The sequence below is a fragment of the Protopterus annectens genome, chromosome 10.part0, assembly GCF_019279795.1.
Source record: "Protopterus annectens isolate FY-2018-M chromosome 10.part0, PAN1.0, whole genome shotgun sequence".
NCBI lineage: Eukaryota > Metazoa > Chordata > Ceratodontiformes > Protopteridae > Protopterus > Protopterus annectens.
In genome coordinates, this window is record NC_056744.1 from 1,568,598,341 (window position 1) to 1,568,610,004 (window position 11,664).

At 42.2% G+C, this 11,664-nt stretch overlaps 1 protein-coding gene across 2 annotated transcripts in view; it reads right to left on the reverse strand.

Annotated features, from left to right (window-relative positions):
• Positions 1-1,571, reverse strand: part of KAT8 (lysine acetyltransferase 8) — a 317,451-nt gene extending 315,880 nt beyond the window's left edge. Inside the window, exons 1-2 of one of the 2 annotated variants that reach the window (XM_044086214.1) lie at positions 1,118-1,571; positions 418-492 (exon numbers count right to left, since the gene is read on the reverse strand). In XM_044086214.1, the coding sequence (XP_043942149.1) occupies positions 418-492; positions 1,118-1,535 (493 nt within the window). In that variant the 5' untranslated portion in view covers positions 1,536-1,571. Of the gene's footprint in view, positions 1-417; positions 493-828; positions 998-1,117 lie in introns of those variants that run through there. The other variant, XM_044086215.1, reaches the window with a different exon arrangement.
• Between the last annotated feature and the right edge of the window lie 10,093 nt (positions 1,572-11,664).

An 11,664-nucleotide genomic window follows, 5' to 3' on the forward strand; every position in this document is an offset into this window, starting at 1 on the left:
ATGAGACAAGCCTGTCAAACTAAGAAAACCAACTACCTCACTAACGTGTCAGAAACTTCTGACAACACAATTTTGCACCACTTCATCTACAGGTACTGAAACAGATGGAGAAACCTGGCTAAAAGATGACGGTGTATGATGCGACAACAGTACAGCAGACCAATATATTAAGCGACATAGTAACAGACTGTTCACAGTATAACAGGACCATGCATAAACATGCCTGTTGGGTCCCAAGTTAACTGGTAATGAAAACAGCTGACATTCCACAGAATCCTCAATTTACTTAATACTAGTCTCCCTAACCTTTTTGGGATCATATCATACCTCAGAAATCATGCTGTCAACAATGATTGCTTCAGTTTACAGAGAAGGAAAAACTCTGAAAACCTTTTCCACACAAAATTCAATACTTACATCCAATATAATGCACATAGAATTCTTCTCTGCCTTCTTGTTCATTTAAACGAGACTGAATGACCTCTGCTGGATCTGCAACAATAATAAAAAGTTTCAATCTCCAGTTAAAGGAACACTGACCAACATTCACACCATAGCAAAATTACAGCCATCAAAAATCTACTCTACTCACAGAAGCTCAAAACCTATCCATTTTACTTGCATAATTAGACACTATAGACTTATTATTCCAGTACTTTTCATACTATTCCGGAATTTCTTAAGCTGCAGACAAATGCTGTAAAGGACACCAGATCTAAACTTGTAACATCAATATTAATGCTTTTAAAAAGATGACAGGACCGTTGTACATAGAGCTGCTAGTTCAAGTGCATACATTATATATTTTAATGCCACGATGTCACATACCCTGCATAATCACATCTACTGTCTTAGGCAAACATGTCACGTATTTGATCTCCTTCAATATACCCGAATCTAGGTGCCATGTACGTAAACATAAAGTGATACTATAATCTTAAAGCTATTCCTCTTCCCACAAAAAAAATTAAATCAAGTGCATCATAGTCATTTCAAACTTGTGATCACCTAATTAAAAGTGAAAACGTTCGCATTCAGACTTTCCCCTAACTACGTAAAAGTAAATAAAAGGCGTAATGAAAACAGAGTGAAACGTGAGCGTGCCCGAACTACTTACGCCAAGCATTGTCAGCACGCCTGCATAGGTACGTTTCCCCGATCTGAACACGGCCCTCCTGCTCGCCCCCGCCGCTACAGCAGCCGGGGGGCGTAGCCGCGCCCTCTGGGCCCCGCTCTGGTGATTGCTGTTGCTGCCGCAGGAGTTCGTGGTCGTCGCCATCCGTCCCAACGCCTGCTGTGCGCTCAAGGTCTTCTTCTTCATCATCATCATATTCCACATCGCGATGAGATTGTAGCTCCGGGTCCGCGTCCCCACTGCTTTCCAAACTCCTACTTTCGGACCGATCCGAGATGTGCTGCTGCTCATCCGAGGACAGTAAAAGATTTGTATCTATAGCCATTCGCTCTTCCCGAACGAAGTTCGCAACTGTAGTAATCGTCGCCATCTTCTTCGCGCGCTTCGTCGCTTTAGGCATGACGTCACCAGCGTTGAATTCCTATCTGTAGTTGTGCTGCAAGCCTCTTACGGTGGTTTGAATAAATTGTTTTAGGGGTTAGCTTTAGTAAACTTTGGAGTAATGCTATTTCCGATAGTACGTGGGGGGTTGTTTTATCTCTCTAACTGCTAAAGGTTAATCCTGCCAACACGGCTTAAACAGGCATTTTTATCGTTCCTGTGTTATGCTTTCCTTTTAAATTATTAGACTTTTTGCGTGACATTTAATGGTCGGTCTTTTGGCATAACTGGTTACAGTGCGAAGCTTTTACACTCATTTCTTTTGCTTATGTTCTACGTCTTGTGTTATTATTACATATAACGCATTTCTGCTATGTGTTTTTTTTTCTAAATGTTTAGATTGTTTCTTTGTTTGGTTTCTTGTTGGCTCTCGGCCTCCCAACACGTTACAGCAAATAGAAAGAGGAACGTTTTCTTATTTTCACAGTAGAAGGTCTTTATGTACAAGATTCTGTGTAGTTAGTGGTACTGAATCGTGTTCTAGGAATCATCTATGCTATATATTGTGATAATTAACAGTTGCATGTTAATTTGCAAATTATTGTACACTTATATTAAATAAAAGTGCATAGGGAAGCGGGCAGTGGTCCTTTGCTTGTCCCTACACTGAGCCAACAAAGGGTGGAGGGTGCCGCTGAATCAGCTTCTGTAAAGAACTTACAAGCTTCGATAGAGCGGAGCTTTGATGAAGCACGCACATATGGTCTAAATTTTCCACTACCAGTAGGGGACAACTCTGCCAAGAGAACGGGACCACAGAGACAGACGAGCCAACACAGGGGCAGGAGTACCACTCGGTACAAAAGGAAACACGAGGACGGTGTAGACAATTAGTGGACGATAAATAATGCTTTTCAACAAGTAAGACCCTTGTAACGAATTTATCTCGTCATATTTTTGCAGATCCTTCATCCTGCAGTGCTGAGGGTATTAATTCTCATAGGTTCATACTAGGCTATCTGCCCTAGAGCATTTATAAGCCTAGCCAGAGTGTGTTTGGCTTTCGCCACCCATTTTAAACGAATTTTGCTATGCCCTTTTTCGAGGTTAGTATACTGTGCCTCTGTCTGACAGTGACACAGAAGTGATACCCGGGGTAAACCTACCATCTCCCATCCACTCATCAAGATTCCTCTTGAAGAGAGTCAATGAGGGACTCTGCTTTACCTGGACTGGGATTTTATTCCACAGTGAAGAGAGCCTCTGGGTTATGAATATGTCCCTCCAGCACGTCCTATTTATTTCAGTGCTGAGGTTCCAAGTCTCAAGAGCGCGTAGCTCGATGGGATTTGGATTTTCTGAGGTGCAGCATGTCCATTAATTCCGGGTTGGACGTGGCTTTATACGTCAGGCACAGATCGTTTCTGAGCAGGTGGTATGCCACTGAGTAGAGCTGGAGTTTCTTTAACCGGGCAGCATATGGCATCTGTTTGAGCCCTTTGATCCTCTTGGTGAGGTACTTTTGGGGTCTTTTTGCTGCAGGTGTCTGGTAAGGTACTCAATTATGGGCCTGATGAGGGATGAGTAAAGAGGCATGATGACCTCCCCTGATCTAGATGTGAATCCCTTCATGATTAGGTGGGCTATATAAAATGTTTTTCTAACCACTTTGGCCACGTGGTTGTCAAATGAGAGATTGCTATCAACTTGGGTCCCCAGGTCCCTAATTACTTCCGTACTTAATGGATTGCCACCTAAGTGGTAATTTGTGGGCACTTTGTTTTTGCCAAAGGGGATGACTATACACTTTTTGGCGTTTAGCTTGAGACTGTGGCTTTGGCACCAGTTGTCTGTTTCTATGAGGCCCTTTGGTAGGATGCTTGTGTCGGCTGGAGAGTCGATTATGGCACCCATTTTGCAGTCATCTGCGAACTTGGTCAGCCACAGTCATTCCGTGTTGGCCTGTATCTCCGAGAAATATATACCGAACAAGAGAGGTCCCAGGACTGAGCCTTGTGGGACGCCACTTGTAACTGGTTTGGAGTCTGATATGGTTCCAGCAATTCTAACCATGTGTGTTCTGTCCTTGAGCCAGTTTGCAACCCATCTAGTGACATAGGGATTTGTATTTAAGCTGGTGAGCTTGTCTATAATGCCCGAGTGGGGTATTGTATCGAAGGCTTTTGCAAGGTCCAGGTAGGCTGTGTCGACCACCTTCCCCTCGTCAATGGCTGTGGTGACTGTTTCAAAGAAATCAACCAGGTTTAAGAAGTAGGATCTGCCCTTAACAAAGCCGAACTGGGTAGGATCCAGTGTCTGTAGGTCCCCAATATCTTTTATTTATGAGGTCCATGCTGATCCTTTCCATAGCTTTGCAGACCAAGCTAGTCAGGCTTATGGGGCGATAAGTTTCCAGGATCCGTTGAGGCACCACCTTTGTGGAGAGGGACCACTGTTGCTGTACGCCACTCTTTGGGTGCATATCTTGTAGTAAGGCTGAGATTGAACAGTAGTTTTATGTTTGGGTTTAGTTCTTCTTGGAGTTCATGTAGGACGCAGCCCGGGACACCGTCTGGTCCCATTGATGTTGTGTTTTTTGCTTTGGAGAGGGCGGCTCTTACCTGAGCATTTGAGATGTCAGGGGGGCAGCACTCTGCTGGGATAGATATTTGCCCTTTTGGTGGGGAAGGGGGGGGGTGGAGTTTGCTCTGAACCCGTCAGCTAGGATGTTGGCAATGTCTGTGGGTTCGGTGTATTTTTTGTCATTTTGGACTAATTCTGAGCATATCTGGGAATTCCCACCCAGGTTCCTAACATAACTAAAGAAAGCCTTGTGATTATCCTTAGTGTCCTGTGCAATTTTTCTCTCAAAGCTGGCCTTAGACGATTTTATGAGTGCCCGTAGTTTTTTGCTAATACTGATCAGAGATGCCTTCCCTTTTTGGGATTTTGCTCTGTCATGTAGTAGCCTCTTCCTTCTATGGAATAGTTTGTTTATGGCTGGGGTCCACCAGACAGGACGCCTAACTTTGGAGGATTGGGTCTTGGTTTTATTTGGGATTGCATGATCCATGCATTCCTGAAGGTGTTCATAGAATGCGTTTATAAAGTATTCTGCGGTCTGGGCCGTATTTTCCACAGGCCCGGGGGCTTTGAAGGATTCCACCTCTGTTTTGAGGAGTGTGAAATTTGCTTTAGAGAAGTTTTTCACTGTGGTTTTCTGGGCAGGGGCTGGGGTCGGGATGTGAATATCTAGTGAGATTAGTGTATGGTCTAATCTTACCAGTGAGGGATACACTTCTGGTCTGGAGCATAGAGTCCCCATGTTGGTGATGATCAGGTCCAGTATGTTTTCCCCTCTTGTGGGAGTGGCAACAAGTCCATATCTTTTGAGTTTATAAATTCTAGGAACCTTCGGGCTAGGGTGTTGGAGCTAGAGTAATGCTCCCAGTCTGTTAGGGTAGTTGAAGTCGCCCAATATAATGGTGTTTGGGTAGTTGAAGTCGCCCAATATAATGGTGTTTGGAGAGACCTTCATATTTTCCAGTGTTCTTAGGAAGGCCGAGTGGGGTTCCTGGGTTTGGGAGGGTGGTCCGTAGCAGGCTATAAACTTTTACCCACTGTTAGTTGCACATGGATAGTCTCTGATGCTTCGTGCTGTGCCACGAACTTGGAGGTGTGGGTATCTTTGACGAATATTGGTACTCCCCCTCCTTTTATGGTTCGGTCCAAGTTTTGGGGCTGAAAAACATGGTATGAGGTATAACCTGGTCGTGCTGGGATGCTCTCAGGAGTCTTGAACCAGGTTTCTGTTACTGCACAGATATCTATGTTCTCCATGCTAAGGAAAGTTTAGAGTGTGTGCATCTTGAGGTTTAGACTTCTGGCGTTGAGTAGCATTATTCTTAGTTTCTTAGCCCTTGTGATACCTATGGAGGTGGGTTTGTCTTTTGAGCCTTGCCTAAAAAAGGCACTATGGGGGTAGCAAGAGCCTTTGCCAATATCCGAAAGCCCAGGGGTGACAGGTGCAAGCCGTCCCTAGCGAAGCATCATGGCTTGTCGAGCATGTCATCCCAGGCAGACAGGCATTGGATCCCCTTTGAATGACACCAATACCTAAGCCAGTTGTTGAAATTGATCATCTTGTCTTCATATTGTGGCATCATTCTTGAGGGTAAGATGCTACTCAAGGTCATAGCGGCCTGGGCTACATGCTCAGAGAGCTCCTCTATGTATCTCTTCATGCAGTCCAGGGGGGTACGTCTCAGGTCATTCACACCAGCATGGACAATGACAGAGTCATATTTGTACTTGCCTTGGAGTGACCTGAGTGCTTGTGTTATGTGGCGGATCCTAGCACCCGACAGGCAGCTCACCGTGACCTTCTCCTTGTTCATCCTGGTGAGCGGGATGTCGGTGTGCCTGACGTTAGAGTCACCTATTACAAGTGTATCAGGTGTGTTGTTTAGCCTTAAGGGCTGTGACTGTTCGGCACACTGGCTTTTTGAGCTATGTGTTGCACGTGTTTTGTTTTGGGGTAGCGGTTGCTTGGGTGTCTGCTTTGGAGGTCTCTGCTGCTTAGGCATATTTTTATTTAGAGCCTCCGAGTATGTTTTTTTGTGTTTGGTTTGCTGTCGTGGTAGGTCTATGTGAGACTGGAATTGTAGTGAGTGTGGTTTCCTTCTCCTCCTGACTAGTTACGTCAGTATTCAGAATATAAAAATGATCTAGAATACATCTCTCTTAAGTTGCAATTAATGATAAATATGTTTCTATGCATTTCTACTGAATACGGAAGTCTGTCATTGGAATTATGATTCCCCCATTTAAATTATTTTGGTTTCAGAAATACTGTTCTATATTGTCAAGTGCCACCAGCTGTCTTGTATAGCCACTTGTGTCCTGTTTTGTGGCATTTTAAAATCAGTCCCGTTTTTTTTTGTTTAATGCTTACTGTGTGAGACTGACAGATACATTCCTTGCTTTGTTTTATACATTCAGATTCCAATAAAAGGCTTTTTACTGCTTTGTTTTATTATTACGGTGCAATCAAAGGCTTTTTACTGCTTTGTTTTATTATTACGGTGCAATCAAAGGCTTTTCACTGCTTTGTTTTATTATTCCGGTGACTGCCAATTACTATTAACGTAGCTTGGTAAGTTGTGGGCGTTTAGGGGCGGGGGTTGCTACTGCGCATCCTGCGAGGTACTACACTGTTAGATAATCCTGTTATAGTATTAAACATATTTGTGCATTATGGGTTCATATGTGTATAGTAGGCTAATGACCACTAGGGCATTTTTAAGCCTAGCCCCACAACTAAATCCAGTAGTGTTCACTGAAAATTAGTCTTTAATTGGTGAGGGATGATAGGCGAGACAATGGGGACCAGCCCAGAGACGAATTTACAATTTCCCAGCCAGTGGTCAAATTTCAAAATTATTACTTTTCCTCCTTTTTCATGGGGGCAAGCCCCCACTGCACTTCCTTGTGGGGATGCTGTGCCCCACCACACCCCCCATTGAACAAGTGCAGTGCAACGGTGCTGCTACTGCAAACACTTTCAGCCGTTAATAACAGTATTATTTAGAGAAATAGTTTTGAGTGGTGTGAACTCTGTCCAATTGACTGAAATGTGATGTACAACACTCATTAATTTTAGTTTTATGTTCCTAGTAAAACATTTCTTTTTTGGTAGTGAATGTGTAGAATAAAACATTGGGTTGTTTTGGCACAGATGCTGAATATTAATTACATTGCAATGTGTCAGGAGGGGGTTGAGTGGGGCTGGCTACTGCGCATCTGGTGAGTTAACCATCTTCAATATCACCAAGGTTAGTTTTGAGTAGTTCTAGGGGTGGACACTTGCTTCACATGGATGGGAGCCTAGCCTATTGCAGAGCATAGGGGATTCTTTGAGATACATGTCTTGCCAGCATGTTCTGTTCACGTCTCAGGTAAAATTCTAATCTCTGGATTTACGGTTTCCGATGCTGCTCATTTTGTGGATGTGCAAAAGCTTCACATGGGTTGGATCGAAGGATGCCTTGTATGCCAAACACAGATTATAGTTGTGTTTTTGAGAGGTGCAGACAAGGCCCTAATTAGATCTGTATAGGATGGTGTGTTAATACTCTGAATTCTCTTAGTGAGGAACCTCAATGGAATTCCATGGCTTGCCAGGTGCACGCTGAAGGGGGCATTGTACTCAGTAATGGGTCTGATAAGGGCCGAATAGAGCGGTACTGTGGCTTCCTTATAGGTTGTATTACATGGAATTATTTTCTTACTACCTTGGCTATGTGTTGGTTACAGACCAGACTACTTTCTACATATGTTCCCAGATCTCTAACTACCTGGTCACTTCTTGGGGGTTTCTTATCAATGGAATAATTTGACTGGAAAGATGTTTTCCCAGAAGGCACTGTAATGAATTTCTTTGCATTGAATTTGAATTTTAATGCATAGTTTTGGCAACAGTCATTTGGAAGGAATTTGTGACGCTTCATTTTGCAGTCTTCTGTGAACTTGAGCCAAAGGCCTTAGTTAGGCGTTGTACATAGTTTTCCATTCATTATCTTAGTTACATTCTCAAAGAAATCTACCAGGTTAAGTAGGCATGATCTTCCTTTGACAAAACCAAACTGGGATGGGTCCATTGTCTAGGTTGCCAATATCCTTATTGATCATTTCCATGATAATTCATTTATGGTTTTGTGTATTAGACTAGTCAGACTAATGGGAAAGTAGTTTCCAGGGTCAGTTGATAATCACCCTTGTGAAGGAGGATAACCATTGCCATCCTTCGTTTGCTTTGTATGCAGCCTGTTTTGAGGTGGTAGTTTGAAAAATTACTGAAGTGGTCCTGATAGGTCATGTTTCAGGCAGTTTAGAAGGTGACCTATATCACTCTGCTCAGTGAAGGTGGTATCATTCATTATTTTTATTTTGCATTTGTTAACAGGGAAATTCCAACTGGGCCAGGTCCATTTACAGTGGAGGCCTGGGGAGAAAAGCTCCAAAACATTGTTACAAAAAAAAAAAAAGAGAGAAGCAAATTTATACTGTGTTATACAAAGACATTTTGCCAGACAAATATATAAAATAAATTGGAAAAATACTGTAGAGGATTAAAGTGAGTAGTTTGGAAAAATACTATAGAGGATTAAAGTGAGTAGCTTGGAAGTTGGAAAAGGAAGGGGAAAGATGGGAGAGTAAAGGTTAAGTGATACAAGGACATAACCAGGTGTTTAGTAGATGTGATTTGAGGGAGTTTTTGAAAAACACTGAAAATATATCAAATAAATTGGAAAAAGACATTTTCCAGAAGAAACTGTCAGGAATTCCATGTAATGTGCAGGTGTATAATTGTGGCAAAAAGAGGAACAATCGCCCGCTGTGAGAAGTAGCAACTAATAGCCAGAGTTATTGCCTGGGTTTAGTACTGTAGAGGATTAAAGTGAGTAGCTTGGAAGTTGGAAAAAGAAGGGGGAAGATGGGCGAGTAAAAGTTAGTGATCCAAGGACATAACTAGGTGTTTAGTAGATGTGATTTGATGGAGTTTTTGAATTGTGGAGTGGTAGAGGCAGTGGTCAGAGAATGGGGGAGGTAATTCCAGTTTTTAGCAACGGTGTGGGAAAAGAGCACTTTGCCTGCAGTATTGTTTGCCCTGGAGATGCAGAGGAGAGATTTGTCACTAGATCGGAGATGCCGATTTGCAGTGTAATGGAAAAGAAGATTGGATATAGATTTTTTTTTTTTTTTCCAGGGTACTTAAGGATGTTATATGCAGTAACTAGCTGGTGGTAGTTTAGTTGTGGTAATTCTAGCAATTTTAGTTCTGTTAGGGCAACACAGTGATGTGTTCTGTAACTGGAGTTTGTAGCAAATTGGCTATCTTATTGTAACAGGATTCTAGCTTGTTTAGGTCAGTTTTTCTAATATGGGTGAAAATAGGTGCTGCGTACAGTAGTGTGGACAGAAGGTGACTCTGGGCACGTGTGACTCTTGCTTGGTGTTGAGTTTTTGTGCCTATATAAAAGGGTCTCAAAAATCTGTCCTATGCTGCCCGACTGAAAGAACTCCAGCTCTATTCAGTCGCTTACCGCTTGCTCAGAGGTGACCTTTGCCTAACATACAAGGCCATGTCAAACCCAGATTTGATGAATATGCTTCACCTCAAAAAATCTAGATCCATCAGAGCCACAAGGGCGGGAGACTTAAACCTTGACACGGCTATTAATAGGACATGCTGGAGGGATAGATTCATCACCCAAAGACTCCCTATGCTGTGGAACAAAATCCCGGTACATGTGAGGCAGAGCACCTCGCTGGCCTTGTTCAAGAGAAATCTTGACCAATGGATGGGAGATCACAGATATACCCCAGGGATTACCTCAGTGTCACTGCTCGACAGAGGCACAGCAAAATAATGGGTATAGTTCCCCATACTAAAGGGGTGGCGTAAGCCACAAAACGATGGGCTAGGCTTGTAAATGCCCTCGGGCTAGTATGAACCTATATAGTGCGCCCATTTTTTGTGAACCAGTTTGATGGTTTGTGAGATGTGGATATCAAAGTGAAGATTGTTATTACCAGTTCTGCACACTGTTGCATGTTACCTTTGAGGTTTTGGACATAGCTGTAGAAGGCCTTGAGGTTGTCTTTAGTCTGAGAAGCTATCTTGACGTCGTAATTGGTTTTGCTAGATTTAATTGGTTCTCTTGAGCTTCCTGTTTAGTTTAATTAGTGAGCTTTTGTTGTTATGAGAGTTGCTCTTTCTGACTGGCCATGATTTTTTCCCCTTTTTTGTGTACCTTGCTAAGATTAGGATTCCATCGTGGTTTGTTTTGGGCTTATTAGATGGAACATTGCACATTTAAAGGGATGTGTTATTGTGGTTGTCAAATAGATAATATACCATGTGATTAGTGCTTAAAGTTCAAAGAAATGGAGCTAAAAAGAACTAGATAGGGCAGAAAATGTTAATGTAGTTAAGTAAGGGGGTATAAAGCAGGTCCATAAATTGTTGTGTATATATATGGCCATCATAAAATGTGTTAGTGTAGCGGTGGAGGTGAGCAGTGTCTCACATATGTATATGGCTGAGGAATGTAAAACTGTTTGGGTATTAGTGAAGGTTGGGTGTAGGGCAAAGGATTCTGAATGATAACTGGTCTGATGGTATGGTTAGCTGAAGATGTGACATTTGTCTTAGAAATAGACGCAAATAGATCCATTAATTTGATAGGATACTGTAATGGAGTTTGCATTCTGAATGGATTTCTGTGGTAGTGGTATGCCATTCAGTAATTTAGCTGTACTATTTGACTATATAGAGTCACCTGCAGTAGCAGATGGTAAAATTCTGTTGGGGGAGTAGTGCTGTACTAAGTTGTTAAGGTCTGGACAATTGTCTGGTTTATAGTGAAGTATGTGTATTGTAGATGTGTATTGTAGTTAGGCTAGGAAAGAGCTAAGTGATGTGGTAGTTCTCTTCAGTTTAATTCTCCGAGGGACTAGGCAGTGGTGTGTTCTGTTGTAATCGTTTACTGTAGGTTTGGTTATGTTGTTATAACACTGCTCACATTTAGACAGTTACAGGACTTTAAAGTTAGTGAAAATTGTGTTAGCATAGTGGAGATATAACTGACTTCTGGCTATGTCACTGATGTAGGCTTTTACTGTATATTGTACCTAGAAGGAGATGCACAGTGGTCAATTTTTAGTTGGTCAATGGCGCCCAGTAATTTTGAGAGGTTTACTTGTTCTATCATAGTGTTGACAGATGATAATACTGTTTAGTAAGGATTTGTTTTTTTGGAAAAGAGCAATAATTTGATGTATTTATCTAGTTATGAGGGTTTAGTAGTAGTTGTGAATTATTTAGACATGTTTTAGTCATGGAGGATTGTTTTGCAAGATCTTGGAGTTTAGAGAAAGATTTGAAAGGACAGGTTAGAATTAAGTCATCAGCATATTGAACTAGGGTAGCATTTTTGTAGCCGTGTAGATATGTTGAAAAGTATGGGGTCTAGTAAAGATCATTGTAGGACACTAGTAGTTACAGGCAATAAGTTGGAGAAATCATTTTTTCATTTCATTGCCTGTGCTTTGGCTGAGGTGTAACAATGGAAGGGTTTAAATCG